The 20015-nt window shown below is 45.1% G+C and overlaps 1 protein-coding gene across 3 annotated transcripts in view; it reads right to left on the bottom strand.

The window, feature by feature from the left end:
* daam1a (dishevelled associated activator of morphogenesis 1a) overlaps positions 1-20015 on the bottom strand; it is an 80321-nt gene that overhangs the window by 44732 nt on the left and 15574 nt on the right. For 2 of the 3 annotated variants that reach the window (XM_029713103.1, XM_029713102.1), the window contains exon 2: positions 890-1135. In XM_029713103.1, coding sequence (XP_029568963.1) covers positions 890-1072 — 183 coding nt within the window. In that variant the 5' untranslated portion in view covers positions 1073-1135. Of the gene's footprint in view, positions 1-889; positions 1136-20015 lie in introns of those variants that run through there. The other variant, XM_029713104.1, reaches the window with a different exon arrangement.

The raw sequence follows: 20015 nt of genomic DNA, 5'->3' as shown, positions 1-20015 counted from the left end.
TCACTGGCCCCCTGCTCAATGGAGTCTGCAGAGCTAAATGAAGATGAGCTGTATGGTCCCACTCACGGCAGTTAACCCTTTAATGGATCATTAATGAGAGGAACCAGAAGATCACAGAGAGGTTGGGATTATGAGGATGAGGACTAGGAAAAAGCCATTCTCTATCTTCATAGAGGCATGAGCACTGGCCCTTAGTTAACACTGTGATGACCATACAAACAGGAAACCATGGGCCTCTGAGCTTTCTGAATGTTCCTTTTTCTGAAATACTGTATGGTTGCTGTGCAGAGGGCAGTCTACATATGTTTTAGCACCTTTATATTGCAGTCAAGAAACATTGACTTTGCTGGAAACAAGCAAACATAGAGTATATCAGAGGACATACAGTATATAAAAAACGAGCCCTTCCCTTAGTGAGTATTTATGAGTCAATAACACAGCCAGGCCCTGGAAACAGAGTTGAAGAAAAGCAAGTGCAGACCTGGCCGCTTCGCCTTCCAACATGGCAGCCGTCCACGTATCCCTCACATGTGATTAAGCTAGTTAAATACTTCACAGTCCTGAAAGCTTCTGATTCGATTGTAATCATGTAATAAATGAAAGCAAACGAAAACATTTACGTCCAACGCAATCATTTTGTTTAAAAGTCATCGTGGACAAGAGTGCTTTTTATGGCAAGATCCCTTTACTAGTCATCTATTTATAGTGTCGAGCTGAACCAAGTACCAACCAGCAGCTCTGTATGGGGGAGAGAGGCAGAGTAGACAGAGACAGAGAGACAGACAGAGAGACAGACAACAGAAAAACAGACAGAAAGAGAGAGACAGAGAGCAAGAGTAAGCATGTCAGCATGGCAGTGGGCCAAGCCCAGCCCTGGAACAGTACGTACCACAAGCTCAGAGAACATGGCATCCAGCTCCTCCTCCGGCGGCATGGGCAGGGAAGGCGCCATGGTCTGTAGGGGGAAGTTACTGTCATGGCGGAGGCGGTAGGTGATCTCCGGGTGATCACTCCCTTTAAAACAGCAGAATATATCAGAAAAGCCCCGCCCTGGACGCTTGCGAGGGGCCATGGCTTGGCAGTGGCGGGGTCTGGGCACTTTCTAGGGAACGTTACCGTCTCTCACAACGGCTCCCTATAGAAGGAGACAAGGGGAAACTGTTAGTGGAATACATGGTCGGAGTGGTTTCACCAGGTATTTGTCACCCAAAGGGCGTGATGTATGTCACTTCTAACAACGAGGGTGTGGTCTAGATCACCCTCCAAAGTTGTGGTAATGTCATCCCCAGGGCGTGGTGTATGTCACTCAAATGTGAGTGGCTGAGTTCCAAAACACAGGCCTAAATGTACAGCTACACAACCAGATCCAACAATGAGTCGAGGTAAAGAGACACAGAGTCCCATGTCAATGGGAGAGAGCCATCACTGGACTATTGGCTTCTCTTTAGAGAAAACACAGTGCTACACTACAAATAATATGCCAGAGTCTGATTGATTCAAATAATTAGATAAAAGCAAAATGGTTTGATGTTTAGTGACAAGCCAACCCTTCATCATGTGCTTCACATTGCAGGGCTCCTGTCTCCTTTCTCCCCCACTGTAGACTAGAAGGTGAAAGATTCTCTGATACTGAGATACACACACCATGTATGACCATGTAGAGGTGTCTGTACCCCCATCTAGTATAGCATCACCATATTTGGTCATGTGGATGTGCACAGTTGACCAGGTTCCAGGGCCAGTAGCATAAACCACCCAACACATAAACCACCCAACACATAAACCACCCAACACATAAACCACCCAACACATAAACCACCCAACACTTAAACCACCCAACACATAAACCACCCAACACATAAACCACCCAACACATAAACCACCCAACACATAAACCACCCAACACATAAACCACCCAACACATAAACCACCCAACACATAAACCACCCAACACATAAACCACCCAACACATAAACCACCCAACACATAAACCGAGAGAGAGACAGACAGACAGAGAGCGACAGAAAGAAAATAACAAAATAAAGAAAAAAATGAAGAGAGAAAGAAAGACCAAAAAAGAGAGAAAAAAAGAGAGAAAGAGAGAGATAAAGAGAGTAGAGTTATACTGAGGGGCCTCAACCTGCTGAATTCCTCTCTGTGACCCTACACAGCAGGACCAGGATTTACAGTGTGAGCTCCAAAAGTATTGGGACAGTGACACAATTGTTGTTGTTTTGGCTCTGTACTCCAGCACTTTGGATTTGAAACGATACAATGACTATGAGGTTAAAGTGCAGACTGTCAGATTTAATTTCAGGGTATTTTCATCCAATTCCAGCACTTTTTGTACATAGTGTCGTCGTCGTCCCCCCATTTTAGGGGACCAAATTATATTTATGCCTGCTCCTAGTCTCACTCATCATTATTCAAGATTCCTTCAGGATTATCCGTATTTTCATGGTAGCATCCACATAATGTAGAAATGTTTAGAAACATATTATATTCTTATTTACAAATAAAAGTGACTCCACAATGACACAATAAATTATTTACCATTCATTTCTATTGGGCACCAAATAATCTGAAACAACCAAAACAAACAGCAAACAAATGTGTAGAGTCACAAGCTTGATGTAGTCATTGTGTGCTGTGAATATGGGACCACATTTTACTACTTTAATACACATAAGTGAATTTATACCAATACTTAAAATCAGGGGACTATGTACAAAAAGTGCTGTAATTTCTTAACTCTTCACCCGGTATGGATGAAAACACCCTCAAAGGAAAGCTGATAGTCTGAACTTTAACCTCATAGTCATTGTTTCATTTCAAATCACAGTCAAAACAACAACAAATGTGTCACTGTCCCAATACTTTTGGGGCTCACTGTACATCCAAACACAGACACTGTGGTGATAATTGCACTGACTGGGTAGAATCACTGTGGTGAAGAGGTTACATAAGCGATAAGGCCCAGGGGGGTGTGGTATATGGCCAATATTATCACGGCTAAGGGCTGTTCTTCTGCACGACGCATCGCGGAGTGCCTGGATACAGCCCTTAGCCGTGGTATACTGGCCATATACCACAAACCCCTGAGGTGCCTAATTGCTATTATGAACTGGTTACCAACATAATTAGTCAAAATAAATGTTTTGTCATACCCGTGGTATACGGTCTGATATACCACGGCTGTCAGCCAATCAGCATTCAAGGCTCGAACCACCCAGTTTATAAATGGTCTTTATATGTTACTGTACAGCAGGCACTTCTGCAAAACTAAAATGCACATAATAATCCTTATGAGAGTGTTAAAGAAACGTTGTATACATTAAGCTCACCATGAAACATATTGTAATTCCCCCTGCCTGTACATGCCTGAACACACACACACACACACACACACACACACACACACACACACACACAGAAACACAGCTTTCTGTGGTGCACATAAATGTGATATGCATTTTAAACAGGTTTAATTGAGGAGCACCTTGAGCCTTGAGAAGTGAGCACCTGCAATATCTTCTGCAAAACATACTTTCACTCAGGGGTTATTGTATTGTGCGAGGTAGTAAGCTTTACACTTAAACTACTACTTTGGTAACAGGCTTGAAACATGCTGACAGATCATAGTGACCAGTAAACTAGTGGCTTGACTATTCTATAAATAAGTAGGTATAGGCTTCTATTCATCACATCCTTCATCTACTGTTCCTTCTAGTCATTCTCTTCATCCTGCATCCCACTACCTGACTGGAAATATACTTCCTCATACGGTAACGACACTGTCTCATAAAAGGTTAAATGTCTTCAAACAGTGTACTGGCTGCTTCTATCCTCCTCTCTATCTCTCTGGCCTACCAGACAGTGAGTCTGAGCAGAAGCAAAGTGATTTCTATAATCCAGACTGGGCTAGTCAAAACAAATTGCAGGATGTTAGTCTTTGAAGAGGGAGAGATTCTGATGTTGTGAGAGTAAATCATGTGACTCATATCTGTGAGCTTTCATTAAGCAGGAGCCAGAGACTCAACTCCCACTGTTTCTGCTGAGAGAGAGAGGAGAGAGAAAGATAAAAGATTTGAGACAAAAAGAGAGAATCTCAATGAAAGGAGAAAAGCAAAATAAAATAATATCACCGCATTTTGCTATTGCTTAAACCGAAAAGTTACATGGATATTAACTTAATAGTGATAATATTTGAGGTTTCTGGGTTTTAGGGCTGGAAATTGCCAGGGACTGCGCGATACAATATTATCACAATGCTTATACAATATGTATTGCAATTCAATACTTGCTCACTATGTGTCTGCTGCAGAGGGAGAAGAGAGAGCCATAAGAAAATTAGTTTTGATCAGACACGGAAATAAAAGTGCTGAAAACATGTTGGCTCACTAATTAAAAAGCTATAGGATGACAAATACCAGCGTTTTGGTGCAGATACAGCTGACTGCGCTAGCTAACGCTACCTAGCAAAAAAATGAACAATTATAATAATATACATATTATATTTTTATCGATACTTGGAGTCATAGTATTGATAGAATATCGTCCCAAAAGAATATTGTCAAACTGAGGGGGGAATATGATGCAAATCCAATCCCGAAATCACAAGATAAGTGGGTCTCAAATCAAATACAAATACCATGGGCCCTTGTCAAAAGTAGTGCACTATATAGGGAATAGGGTCCCATTTCAGACACAAACCAGGGTTGGCCCAAAAGCCAATCTAAGAACCGCAGGAGAGAAAAATGAAACCGAGCCATCTGTGGTAGCAGACGGTGCAGTCCCCAGTCGGGTTAGGGTCAGACAGCGGCCAGTACTGTATTTGGGGTTCATGCACAAAAATCTCTCAGTGAATAATTTACACAAACTGAGATGAGAGGGTCTTCCCTTGCTGTCAGTTTTTCTCATACACACAAGGCACACACAAGGCCATAGCGAAATCAGCTTCCCAAACACCCAAGCAAGCACGACTCTGACGTTCCACAAAGCTCTAAGCAAACAGTATAATTCAACCTCTTCAGTTACTACAAAGGGTTTTTCTTGAACTAAGGATGTGTGGATGTGGGTGTTTAGGCAGGCTAAATCCTGTGGGTGTTTAGGCAGGCTAAATCCTGTGGGCGTTTAGGCAGGTTAAATCCTGTGGGCGTTTAGGCAGGTTAAATCCTGTGGGTGTTTAGGCAGGCTAAATCCTGTGGGCGTTTAGGCAGGTTAAATCCTGTGGGCGTTTAGGCAGGTTAAATCCTGTGGGCGTTTAGGCAGGTTAAATCCTGTGGGCGTTTAGGCAGGTTAAATCCTGTGGGCGTTTAGGCAGGTTAAATCCTGTGGGCGTTTAGGCAGGTTAAATCCTGTGGTCGTGGAAGATACAGAACCCATTCAATCCACAACATTGACATCTTGTATTAGAGAACAACTTTAACATTGTGTTACAGTAGTAGAGATGTACAAATGAGAACAGACCAAACAAGAATGTAAACGTGATTGACCGCTCTTTGCACCAGGCACATCCAGTTTATGTCGCATAATCAAGCAATAAGGCCCGAGGGGGTGTGGTATATGGCCAGTATACCACGGCTAAGTTAAAGTAAAACCTACAGGAGGGTAGGTCTCCAGGAACAGGGTTGGATTGAAAACCTACAGGAGGGTAGCTCTCCAGGAACAGGGTTGGATTGAAAACCTACAGGAGGGTAGCTCTCCAGAAACAGGGTTGGATTGAAAACCTACAGGAGGGTAGCTCTCCAGAAACAGGGTTGGATTGAAAACCTACAGGACGGTAGGTCTACAGGAACATGGTTGGATTGAAAACCTACAGGAGGGTAGCTCTCCAGGAACATGGTTGGATTGAAAACCTACAGGAGGGTAGCTCTCCAGGAACATGGTTGGATTGTAATCTACAGGAGGGTAGCTCTCAAGGAACATGGTTGGATTGTAATCTACAGGAGGGTAGCTCTCCAGGAACATGGTTGGATTGTAATCTACAGGAGGGTAGCTCTCCAGGAACATGGTTGGATTGTAATCTACAGGAGGGTAGCTCTCAAGGAACATGGTTGGATTGCAATCTACAGGAGGGTAGCTCTCCAGGAACATGGTTGGATTGTGATCTACAGGAGGGTAGCTCTCCAGGAACATGGTTGGATTGTGATCTACAGGAGGGTAGCTCTCAAGGAACATGGTTGGATTGTAATCTACAGGAGGGTAGCTCTCAAGGAACATGGTTGGATTGTAATCTACAGGAGGGTAGCTCTCAAGGAACATGGTTGGATTGTAATCTACAGGAGGGTAGCTCTCAAGGAACATGGTTGGAGAGCCAGTAAAACCAAGATGTCTTTCCAGGACCTCAAATTCAAATAAGTGTCAGATTTTTTATTTTTTAAGTCTCTCTCCCCAGCTATCATTGTAAAAACACATGAAACGGTCTGTTTGTTTATGACCAAACCTGTCCTTCATGAATGGACTACCATCATCAGCACAGAGGGCATGTCTCAAATGGCACCCTATTCCCTTTTAGTGCACAACTTTTTTACCAGGGCCCATACTACGTTATAGAGGGAGTAGGGTGCCATTTGGGAGGAATACTGAATGTGTTCCACGTGCTGGACTGTTCCTCCATAGCAGATGATGTCCTTGTGAACTTCACATGACATGTATCCTTGGAAAGGGGGATTTTCTGTGACAGGGAATTAAAGAGGGAACCAAAAGGTGAAACAGGTACTGCACGTATAACAGCTGTAGTAAGACCTGGTAGAGAGCCTGTAGAGAAACCATTCTCCCCTTTCTCACACAGGTCAGGTCAGGAAAAACAGACACAGACACAGACACACACACAGCTCAGTGTCAGTAAAGACACACACACACACACACACACACACACACACACACACACACACACACACACACACACACACACACACACACAGCTCAGTGTCAGTAAAGACACACACACACACACACAGCTCAGTGTCAGTAAAGACACACACACACACACACACACACAGCTCAGTGTCAGTAAAGACACACACACACACAAGTCAGCGTCAGTAAAGACACACATAGGTCAGCGTCAGTAAAGAAACACACACACACACACACAGCTCTGTGTCAGTAAAGACACACACACACACACACACACAGCTGAGTGTCAGTAAAGACACACACACACACACAAGTCAGCGTCAGTAAAGACACACACAGGTCAGCGTCAGTAAAGACACACAGGTCAGGGTCAGGAAAGACACACAGGTCAGCGTCAGTAAAGACACACAGGTCAGGGTCAGTAAAGACACACAGGTCAGCGTCAGTAAAGACACACACAGCTCAGCGTCAGTAAAGACACACACACAGGTCAGGGTCAGTAAAGACACACAGGTCAGCGTCAGTAAAGACACACACACAGGTCAGCGACAGTAAAAAACACACAGGTCAGCGACAGTAAAGACACACACACAGGTCAGCGTCAGTAAAGACACACACACAGGTCAGCGTCAGTAAAGACACACAGGTCAGGGTCAGTAAAGACACACACACAGGTCAGCGTCAGTAAAGACACACAGGTCAGGGTCAGTAAAGACACACACACAGGTCAGCGTCAGTAAAGACACACAGGTCAGGGTCAGTAAAGACACACACACAGGTCAGCGACAGTAAAGACACACACACAGGTCAGGGTCAGTAAAGACACACAGGTCAGGGTCAGTAAAGACACACAAGTCAGGGTCAGTAAAGACACACAGGTCAGCGTCAGTAAAGACACACACACAGGTCAGGGTCAGTAAAGACACACAGGTCAGGGTCAGTAAAGACACACAGGTCAGAGTCAGTAAAGACACACACACAGGTCAGCGTCAGTAAAGACACACACACAGGTCAGGGTCAGTAAAGACAAACACACAGGTCAGGGTCAGTAAAGACAAACACACAGGTCAGGGTCAGTAAAGAAACACACACACAGGTCAGGGTCAGTAAAGACACACAGGTCAGCGTCAGTAAAGACACACACACAGGTCAGGGTCAGTAAAGACACACACACAGGTCAGCATCAGTAAAGACACACACACAGGTCAGCGTCAATAAAGACACACATGTCAGGGTCAGTAAAGACACACACACAGGTCAGGGTCAGTAAAGACACACACACAGGTCAGCGTCAATAAAGACAAACACACAGGTCAGCGACAGTAAAGACACACACACAGGTCAGGGTCAGTAAAGACACACACACAGGTCAGCGACAGTAAAGACACACACACAGGTCAGGGTCAGTAAAGACACACACACAGGTCAGGGTCAGTAAAGACACACAGGTCAGCGACAGTAAAGACACACACACAGGTCAGGGTCAGTAAAGACACACAGGTCAGGGTCAGTAAAGACACACAGGTCAGGGTCAGAAAAGACACACAGGTCAGGGTCAGTAAAGACACACACACAGGTCAGGGTCAGTAAAGACACACAGGTCAGCGTCAATAAAGACACACAGGTCAGGGTCAGTTAAGACACACACGTCAGCGACAGTAAAGACACACACACAGGTCAGCGTCAATAAAGACACACAGGTCAGGGTCAGTAAAGACACACAGGTCAGCGTCAATAAAGACACACAGTTCAGCGTCAGTAAAGACACACAGGTCAGGGTCAGTAAAGACACACAGGTCAGGGTCAGTAAAGACACACACACAGGTCAGGGTCAGTAAAGACACACAGGTCAGCATCAATAAAGACACATAGGTCAGAGTCAGCAAAGACACACACACAGGTCAGGGTCAGTAAAGACACACACACAGGTCAGGGTCAGTAAAGACACACAGGTCAGCGACAGTAAAGACACACACAGGTCAGGGTCAGTAAAGACACACAGGTCAGGGTCAGTAAAGACACACAGGTCAGCGACAGTAAAGACACACACGTCAGGGTCAGTAAAGACACACAGGTCAGGGTCAGTAAAGACACACAGGTCAGCGTCAGTAAAGACACACACACAGGTCAGGGTCAGTAAAGACACACACACAGGTCAGGGTCAGTAAAGACACACACAGGTCAGGGTCAGTAAAGACACATAGGTCAGGGTGAGTGGAGACACACAGGTAAGGGTCAGTAAAGACACACAGGTCAGGGTCAGTAAAGACACACAGGTCAGCGACAGTAAAGACACACACAGGTCAGGGTCAGTAAAGACACACAGGTCAGGGTCAGTAAAGACACACAGGTCAGGGTCAGTTAAGTCACACAGGTCAGGGTCAGTAAAGACACACAGGTCAGCGTCAGTAAAGACACACACACAGGTCAGCGTCAGTAAAGACACACAGGTCAGCGTCAGTAAAGACACACACACAGGTCAGGGTCAGTAAAGACACACACACAGGTCAGGGTCAGTAAAGACACACAGGTCAGCGTCAGTAAAGACACACAGGTCAGCGTCAGTAAAGACACACAGGTCAGGGTCAGTAAAGAAACACAGGTCAGCGTCAGTAAAGACACACACAGGTCAGCGTCAGTAAAGACACACAGGTCAGGGTCAGTAAAGACACACAGGTCAGGGTCAGTAAAGACACACACACAGGTCAGCGTCAGTAAAGACACACAGGTCAACGTCAGTAGATACACAGGTGAGGGTCAGTAAAGACACACACACAGGTCAGCGTCAGTAAAGACACACAGGTCAGCGACAGTAAAGACACACACACAGGTCAGGGTCAGTGAAGACACACAGGTCAGGGTCAGTAAAGACACACAGGTCAGGGTCAGTAAAGACACACAGGTCATGGTCAGTAAAGACACACACACAGGTCAGCCTCAATAAAGACACACAGGTCAGGGTCAATAAAGACACACAGGTCAGCATCAGTAAAGACACACAGGTCAGGGTCAATAAAGACACACAGGTCAGCATCAGTAAAGACACACAGGTCAGCGTCAGTAAAGACACACAGGTCAGCGTCAGTAAAGACACACAGGTCAGGGTCAGTAAAGACACACAGGTCAGTGTCAGTAAACACACACAGGTCAGGGTCAGTAAAGACACACACACAGGTCAGCGTCAGTAAAGACACACAGGTCAACGTCAGTAGACACAAAGGTGAGGGTCAGTAAAGACACACACACAGGTCAGCGTCAGTAAAGACACACAGGTCAGCGACAGTAAAGACACACACACAGGTCAGGGTCAGTGAAGACACACAGGTCAGGGTCAGTAAAGACACACAGGTCATGGTCAGTAAAGACACACACACAGGTCAGCGTCAATAAAGACACACAGGTCAGGGTCAATAAAGACACACAGGTCAGCATCAGTAAAGACACACAGGTCAGCGTCAGTAAAGACACACAGGTCAGCGTCAGTAAAGACACACAGGTCAGGGTCAGTAAAGACACACAGGTCGGCGTCAGTAAAGACACACACAAAGGTCAGCGTCAGTAAAGACACACAGGTCAGCGTCAGTAAAGACACACAGGTCAGCGTCAGTAAAGACACACACACAGGTCAGGGTCAGTAAAGACTAACACAGGTCAGTGTCAGTAAAGACACACAGGTCAGGGTCAGTAAAGACACACAGGTCAGGGTCAGTAAAGACACACAGGTCGGCGTCAGTAAAGACACACACAAAGGTCAGCGTCAGTAAAGACACACAGGTCAGCGTCAGTAAAGACACACAGGTCAGCGTCAGTAAAGACACACACACAGGTCAGGGTCAGTAAAGACACACACACAGGTCAGGGTCAGTAAAGACTCACACAGGTCAGTGTCAGTAAAGACACACAGGTCAGGGTCAGTAAAGACACACAGGTCAGGGTCAGTAAAGACACACACACAGGTCAGGGTCAGTAAAGACACACAGGTCAGCGTCAGTAAAGACACACACACAGGTCAGGGTCAGTAAAGACACACAGGTCAGCGTCAGTAAAGACACACACACAGGTCAGGGTCAGTAAAGACACACAGGTCAGGGTCAGTAAAGACACACACACAGGTCAGGGTCAGTAAAGACACACAGGTCAGCGTCAGTAAAGACACACACACAGGTCAGGGTCAGTAAAGACACACAGGTCAGCGTCAGTAAAGACACACACACAGGTCAGGGTCAGTAAAGACACACAGGTCAGGGTCAGTAAAGACACACAGGTCAGGGTCAGTAAAGACAAACACACAGGTCAGAGTCAGTAAAGACACACAGGTCAACGTCAGTAAAGACAAACACACAGGTCAGCGTCAGTAAAGACAAACACACAGGTCAGGGTCAGTAAAGACACACACACAGGTCAGCGTCAGTAAAGACACACAGGTCAGCGTCAGTAAAGACACACACACAGGTCAGCGTCAATAAAGACACACACACAGGTCAGGGTCAGTAAAGACCCACAGGTCAGGGTCAGTAAAGACAAACACACAGGTCAGCGTCAGTAAAGACAAACACACAGGTCAGGGTCAGTAAAGACACACACACAGGTCAGCGTCAGTAAAGACACACAGGTCAGCGACAGTAAAGACACACACACAGGTCAGCGTCAGTAAAGACACACAGGTCAGGGTCAGTAAAGACACACAGGTCAGGGTCAGTAAAGACACACAGGTCAGTGTCAGTAAACACACACAGGTCAGGGTCAGTAAAGACACACAGGTCAGCGTCAGTAAAGACACACAGGTCAGGGTCAGTAAAGACACACAGGTCAGTGTCAGTAAACACACACAGGTCAGGGTCAGTAAAGACACACAGGTCAGCGTCAGTAAAGACACACAGGTCAGGGTCAGTAAAGACACACAGGTCAGCGTCAGTAAAGACTCACACAGGTCAGGGTCAGTAAAAACACACAGGTCAGCGTCAATAAAGACACACAGGTCAGCGTCAGTAAAGACACACACACAGGTCAGGGTCAGTAAAGACACACAGGTCAGGGTCAGTAAAGACACACACACAGGTCAGCGACAGTAAAGACACACAGGTCAGCGACAGTAAAGACATACACAGAGGTCAGGGTCAGTAAAGACACACAGGTCAGCGTCAGTAAAGACACACACACAGGTCAGGGTCAGTAAAGACACACACACACAGGTCAGGGTCAGTAAAGACACACAGGTCAGGGTCAGTTAAGACACACACACACAGGTCAGGGTCAGTAAAGACAAACACACAGGTCAAGGTCAGTAAAGACAAACACACAGGTCAGCGTCAGTAAAGACAAACACACAGGTCAGGGTCAGTAAAGACACACACACAGGTCAGTGTCAGTAAAGACACACAGGTCAGGGTCAGTAAAGACACACAGGTCAGGGTCAGTAAAGACACACAGGTCAGTGTCAGTAAACACACACAGGTCAGGGTCAGTAAAGACACACAGGTCAGCGTCAGTAAAGACACACAGGTCAGCGTCAATAAAGACACACAGGTCAGCGTCAGTAAAGACACACAGGTCTGCGTCAGTAAAGACACACAGGTCAGGGTCAGTAAAGACACACACACAGGTCAGCGTCAGTAAAGACACACACACAGGTCAGCGTCAGTAAAGACACACAGGTCTGCGTCAGTAAAGACACACAGGTCAGGGTCAGTAAAGACACACACACAGGTCAGCGTCAGTAAAGACACACACACAGGTCAGCGTCAGTAAAGACACACAGGTCAGGGTCAGTAAAGACACACAGGTCAGGGTCAGTAAAGACACACAGGTCAGTGTCAGTAAACACACACAGGTCAGGGTCAGTAAAGACACACAGGTCAGCGTCAGTAAAGACTCACACAGGTCAGGGTCAGTAAAAACACACAGGTCAGCATCAATAAAGACACATAGGTCAGCGTCAGTAAAGACTCACACAGGTCAGGGTCAGTAAAGAGACACAGGTCAGCGTCAATAAAGACAGACAGGTCAGCGTCAGTAAAGACACACAGGTCAGCGTCAGTAAAGACAAACACACAGGTCAGGGTCAGTAAAGACACACACACAGGTCAGCGTCAGTAAAGACACACAGGTCAGCGTCAGTAAAGACACACACACAGGTCAGCGTCAATAAAGACACACACACAGGTCAGGGTCAGTAAAGACCCACAGGTCAGGGTCAGTAAAGACAAACACACAGGTCAGCGTCAGTAAAGACAAACACACAGGTCAGGGTCAGTAAAGACACACACACAGGTCAGCGTCAGTAAAGACACACAGGTCAGCGACAGTAAAGACTCACACAGGTCAGGGTCAGTAAAGAGACACAGGTCAGCGTCAATAAAGACAGACAGGTCAGCGTCAGTAAAGACACACAGGTCAGCGTCAGTAAAGACAAACACACAGGTCAGGGTCAGTAAAGACACACACACAGGTCAGCGTCAGTAAAGACACACAGGTCAGCGACAGTAAAGACACACACACAGGTCAGCGTCAATAAAGACACACAGGTCAGCGACAGTAAAGACACACACACAGGTCAGCGTCAGTAAAGACACACAGGTCAGGGTCAGTAAAGACACACAGGTCAGTGTCAGTAAAGACACACACACAGGTCAGGGTCAGTAAAGACACACAGGTCAGGGTCAGTAAAGACACACAGGTCAGTGTCAGTAAAGACACACACACAGGTCAGCGTCAGTAAAGACACACAGGTCAGCGACAGTAAAGACACACACACAGGTCAGCGTCAATAAAGACACACAGGTCAGCGACAGTAAAGACACACACACAGGTCAGCGTCAGTAAAGACACACAGGTCAGGGTCAGTAAAGACACACAGGTCAGTGTCAGTAAAGACACACACACAGGTCAGGGTCAGTAAAGACACACAGGTCAGGGTCAGTAAAGACACACAGGTCAGTGTCAGTAAAGACACACACACAGGTCAGGGTCAGTAAAGACACACAGGTCAGCGTCAGTAAAGACACACAGGTCAGTGTCAGTAAAGACACACACACAGGTCAGGGTCAGTAAAGACACACAGGTCAGCGTCAGTAAAGACACACACACAGGTCAGCGTCAGTAAACACACACAGGTCAGCGTCAGTAAAGACACACAGGTCAGTGTCAGTAAAGACACACACACAGGTCAGGGTCAGTAAAGACACACAGGTCAGTGTCAGTAAAGACACACAGGTCAGCGTCAGTAAAGACACACAGGTCAGCGTCAGTAAAGACACACAGGTCAGTGTCAGTAAAGACACACACACAGGTCAGGGTCAGTAAAGACACACAGGTCAGGGTCAGTAAAGACACACAGGTCAGTGTCAGTAAAGACACACACACAGGTCAGCGTCAGTAAAGACACACAGGTCAGCGACAGTAAAGACACACACACAGGTCAGCGTCAATAAAGACACACAGGTCAGCGACAGTAAAGACACACACACAGGTCAGCGTCAGTAAAGACACACAGGTCAGGGTCAGTAAAGACACACAGGTCAGTGTCAGTAAAGACACACACACAGGTCAGGGTCAGTAAAGACACACAGGTCAGGGTCAGTAAAGACACACAGGTCAGTGTCAGTAAAGACACACACACAGGTCAGGGTCAGTAAAGACACACAGGTCAGCGTCAGTAAAGACACACAGGTCAGTGTCAGTAAAGACACACACACAGGTCAGGGTCAGTAAAGACACACAGGTCAGCGTCAGTAAAGACACACACACAGGTCAGCGTCAGTAAACACACACAGGTCAGCGTCAGTAAAGACACACAGGTCAGTGTCAGTAAAGACACACACACAGGTCAGGGTCAGTAAAGACACACAGGTCAGTGTCAGTAAAGACACACAGGTCAGCGTCAGTAAAGACACACAGGTCAGCGTCAGTAAAGACACACAGGTCAGTGTCAGTAAAGACACACACACAGGTCAGGGTCAGTAAAGACACACAGGTCAGTGTCAGTAAAGACACACAGGTCAGCGTCAGTAAAGACACACAGGTCAGCGTCAGTAAAGCAATACTCCCTGAAGCGTCAGACAGTGTGTTTTTTCTCTCCTTTCGTCTTACCCTTCTCTTTCCCTTGCTTTTATCAAAGACAAAGAACAAAGAGCCAGACTGGGGATATTTAATATCTTCCATTTCAAAGTGCAGCTTGTAATAATCAGGATGCTGTTAGCAATACTAACTGATGCTCTTCCGTTTATTATCTCATTCCTTTAGGTTTCCCTTTAGTCGAGACATGACAGAGGGAATATACTGTACATATATATACAGTACCTACATATACTGTACATACATATGATGCACTCAGAGAGCATTCTGGGGAGAGTGAGATTGAGAGTGAGATTTTAAAGCCTACGTTTGCATGCTGAGCTTTACATTAATTCCCTTTACGATGATGCACTACTTTTTAATTCCCCCCCACTCCTCCTCTAACACACACAGGCACATACAGTACATTACACACTCCATCAACATGTGGTGTGCCTCCCTCCCTCCGAGACACTGAGACTGTGAGCCTCAGAGCCACACCTGTTCTGGTTGTTTTACCGAGGTGAGTCAGCAGGGGAAAACAGGGTGTGTGCAGTGCCCCAGGTTGTTTCATGTGGTTTCGCTCATTCACACCCACACATGTTCCTACCGTAACAGTCCAGGTGATTATCCAGTACCAGCTGCAAAACACACGGCCACTGAGCTGACCTGAGAGAGTCCATTGCAATTCCATTGCAATTTGAGCAATTCTAAGAAATTGAATTGAAATGGAATTGGTCCCAAACCTGATCCAAATGTGTCTTGACATTTGACTGGTATTGCTGATGCCTATGACAGACGTCTAATTAACAATGCCTATAACAAACATTATTACTAGGCTATTACAGTGTAGTATTGCATGGATTACTGAAAGGAAGTTTGAGAGAAAACCTAAAACAATGTTTGAACAAATACAACTCACGATTTGCAGAATCAGATTAAGTGATAATCTTGAGAACCCAAAGTGTACTTCAACTTTAGACAACATACCAGGCTGATTGTTGCCCTTAAAGAAAAACCCGATACGCTCGACATGTTCAAGAAGTAATTGTTGGATTCTACGTAGCTAGAGCTTTTTACACATATTGGATCCAGATGTCCAGAAGGGCCATGAGTTGTGCTGCAACCCCTCACATGAATCTGAGAACATCTGGCAATTAAAAGACGTGAACAATCGCAGGATGTTCGTGGTCTTTATTGGTCTACTGACAGGCAGTACAGTTTGATATTGTCTCCAGAGCTCAGCTGAGACAAACGTCTGATTGCTGAACACACAACAGTAAAGATGACTCACTCTCTCTCTGTTATTGCTCACCATTGGGGATTCTGATAAAAGCAGACAGGGAAACATACTGTCCACAGTAGTTCCTCTATCTGATTATTTGAAATGTTTTTAGCTGAATGATTGGATTGCATGGTGCACTGGCAGTATGGGGCTGGTTTCCTGGGCCAAGATGAAGCCTATTCCTGTTCTAACAAGCACTTTCAAGGGAGTTGATTTGCCATTAAACTGGAACCAGGAAACGGGTTTTTGATGGCCACTCGAAGACAAACTCAATGCTCCATGAACAGCAGAATAGGACTACAGACAGACAGGAAAAGGACTACAGAATAGGACTACAGACAGACAGGAAAAGGACTACAGAATAGGACTACAGACAGACAGGAAAAGGAGCAGCAACATGGGAAGCCTACAGACAATGAAGGGGAGAAAGGAAAGACAGCCCAGTGGTCAGTAAGAGATTATGTAGTTTAGTCCAGTCATTAGAGACAGACTTTAGAACAGATGTTGAACAACCTGCTGCTGCTTATCCATCCGCTGGGCCAAACCTACAGATACAGATACCGGCAGATATAGACAGGCACACTGCACGGTATCCAGTAAGAATGTCTGTTCATCAAGTGTGTGGGGACCATTTGGTCTGAGCATCCATTTTGCCAATACCAAAACAAAGTCTGCAACAAAACATTATTCTAAACTCATGGATAGATCTCCACTTTGTCCAGGGCTGTCAGACTCAGGACAATAATACAATAACAATGTTCTGCCACAATAACATTCATGTTTGACTGTCCTGTAGATAAACAAAGCTATAGAACAATCAGTCTCTACAACTTAACTGTCACGTAGAAGAGGTTATAATCTGAACCCTTTCAGTATGATTCATGTACAATACGCATAACAAGCTGATGAATAATGACAGGGAATGAACGTGCATCAAGCTGTCTTCTCAGTGTCATCAACAAGTTGCACAACCATCTGAAAAATGTTACCCCAGCATAGCGGAGTTGTTCAGCGTGTTCTACAGATAGCAAGACATGAGTTCTACCCGTGCTCTCCTCTCCGCTTTGCACAGGATGTCCAAGTTGAGATACCAAAGAGCCGAAGTTCAGACAGCCAGACAGCAGACACTGTGATTACAACCACGGAGATGCACCTTTATTATGATGATGTGGAATGTAGAAACAAGCCCTAATTCATCTCCAGTCAGTGTTTTCATTTATTCATATTTTAAATTCCCCATTATACTACTATGAACATGTACCAGTGTCTGCATCCCAAATAGCACCCTACTCCCTACATAGAGCACTGCCTATGGGCCTGGGTCTAAAGTAGTGCCCTATATAGGGAAAGGGGTGCCATTTGGGACACTGAATACGTGAAGCAGGGTTCTAACAGGAAAGACTGGGTTCACTAGGCTGGGCTAACCCATACAGAGAGCAGACTTGCAATGCCCTGAGGTTTCCCCATCACAGGTCTGTCTCTGTCAGCTAATTACAGGTGAACCACAGCCAGAGCCAAGCTCCCACTCCCAGCCTCATGATATACTGAACTCTATCCACCATAGGCATTTCACTGCCAGAAGCCCATGCCAAGGGTTGAGATTGGGTGCAGGAATAAAACACAGCTATTGCAACTGCTTGGCATCCGACCGCAAAGCGCTACAGAGGGTAGTGCTTATGGCCCAGTACATCACTGGGCTCGATCTCCCTGCCATCCAGGACCTCTATACCTGTCATCCAGGACCTCTATACCTGTCATCCAGGACCTCTATACCTGGCGGTGTCAGAGGAAGGCCCTAAAAATTGTGAAAGACTCCAGCCACCCAAGTCATAGACTGTTCTCTCTGCTACCACACGGCAAGTGGTACCGATGCACCAAGTCTGGAACCAACAGGACCCTGATCAGCTTCTACCCCCAACCATAAGACTGATAAATAGTTAGTTAAACAGTTAACCAATAGCTGGCCGGACTCTCTGCATTGACCCTTTTTGCACACATTTTTTTTTGACTCACCAAATACGCTGCTGCTACTGTTGATTATCTATCCTGTTGCCCAGTCACTTTATTCTTCGTTATACATGTATATACACATATCTACCTCAAATACCTTGTACTCCTGCACATCGACTCAGTACTGGTACCCTGTGTACAGTATATAGCCAAATAATCGTTACTCATTGTATATCTATTATTACGTGTTTTACTTTTCTATTATTTCTCAATTTTTCTTTCTCTCTGCATTGTTGGAAACGGCCTGTAATTATGCATTTCACTATTAGTCTACACCTGTTTTTTACGAAGTATGTGACAAATAACTTTTGATTTGACTTTGACTGAGGAAAAATGTACTTACTATGACTGCGATATGTGGTTGTCCCACCTAGCTATATTAAGATGAATGCACTAACTGTAAGTCACTCTGGATAAGAGCGTTTTCTTAATTACTAAAACGTAAAAAAATATACAGCACCAGTCAAAAGTTTGGACACACCTACTCATTCGAGGCTCTTTCTTTATTTTTACTATTTTCTACATTGCAGAATAATAGTGAAGGCAACAAAACTATGAAATAACACAAATGGAATCATGTAGTAACCAAAAAAGTGTTCAACAAATCAAAAAATATTTAATATTTGAGATCTTTCAAAGTAGTCCCCCTTTGCCTTGATGACAGCTTTGCACACTCTTGGCATTCTCTCAACCAGCTTCATGAGGTAGTCACCTGGAATGCATTTCAATTTTAACAGTTGTGCCTTGTTAAACATTAATCTTTTGATTTGTTAAACACTTGACTGACCTTCATGTCTTAAAGTAATGAGGGACTGTCATTTCTCTTTGCTTATTTGAGCTGTTCACGCCATAATATGGACTTGGTATTTTACAAAATAGGGCTATCTTCTGTATACCACCCCTACCTTGTCACAACACAACTGATTGGCTCAAATTCAACAAATGTATTTAACAAGGCACAGCTGTTAACTGAAATGCATTCCAGGTTACTACCTCATGAAACTGGTTGAGAGAATGCCAAGAGGTGCAAAGCTGTCGTCAAGGCAAAGGGTGACTACTTTGAAGAATCTCTAATATAAAATATATTTTGATTTGTTTAACACTTTTTTGGTTACTACATGATTCCATGTGTGTTATTTCATAGTTTTGATGTCTTCACTATTATTCTACAATATAGAAAATAGTAAAAATAAAGAAAAACCCTTGAATAAGTAGGTGTGTTCAAACTTTTGACTGGTACTGTGTGTTATATATACTGCTCAAAAAAATAAAGGGAACACTTAAACGACACATCCTAGATCTGAATGAAATAAATAATCTTATTAAATACTTTTTTCTTTACATAGTTGAATGTGCTGACAACAAAATCACACAAAAATAATCAATGGAAATCCAATTTATCAACCCATGGAGGTCTGGATTTGGAGTCACACTCAAAATGAAAGTGGAAAACCACACTACAATCTGATCCAACTTTGATGTAATGTCCTTAAAACAAGTCAAAATGAGCCTCAGTAGTGTGTGTGGCCTCCACGTGCCTGTATGACCTCCCTACAATGCCTGGGCATGCTCCTGATGAGGTGGCGGATGGTCTCCTGAGGGATCTCCTCCCAGACCTGGATTAAAGCATCCGCCAACTCCTGGACAGTCTGTGGTGCAACGTGGCGTTGGTGGATGGAGCGAGACATGATGTCCCAGATGTGCTCAATTGGATTCAGGTCTGGGGAAAGGGCGGGCCAGTCCATAGCATCAATGCCTTCCTCTTGCAGGAACTGCTGACACACTCCAGCCACATGAGGTCTAGCAT

Source organism: Salmo trutta, chromosome 25 (genome assembly GCF_901001165.1).
Source record: "Salmo trutta chromosome 25, fSalTru1.1, whole genome shotgun sequence".
In the NCBI taxonomy this organism is placed as follows: Eukaryota; Metazoa; Chordata; class Actinopteri; order Salmoniformes; family Salmonidae; genus Salmo; species Salmo trutta.
This window is presented reverse-complemented; position numbering and strand designations above follow the sequence as displayed.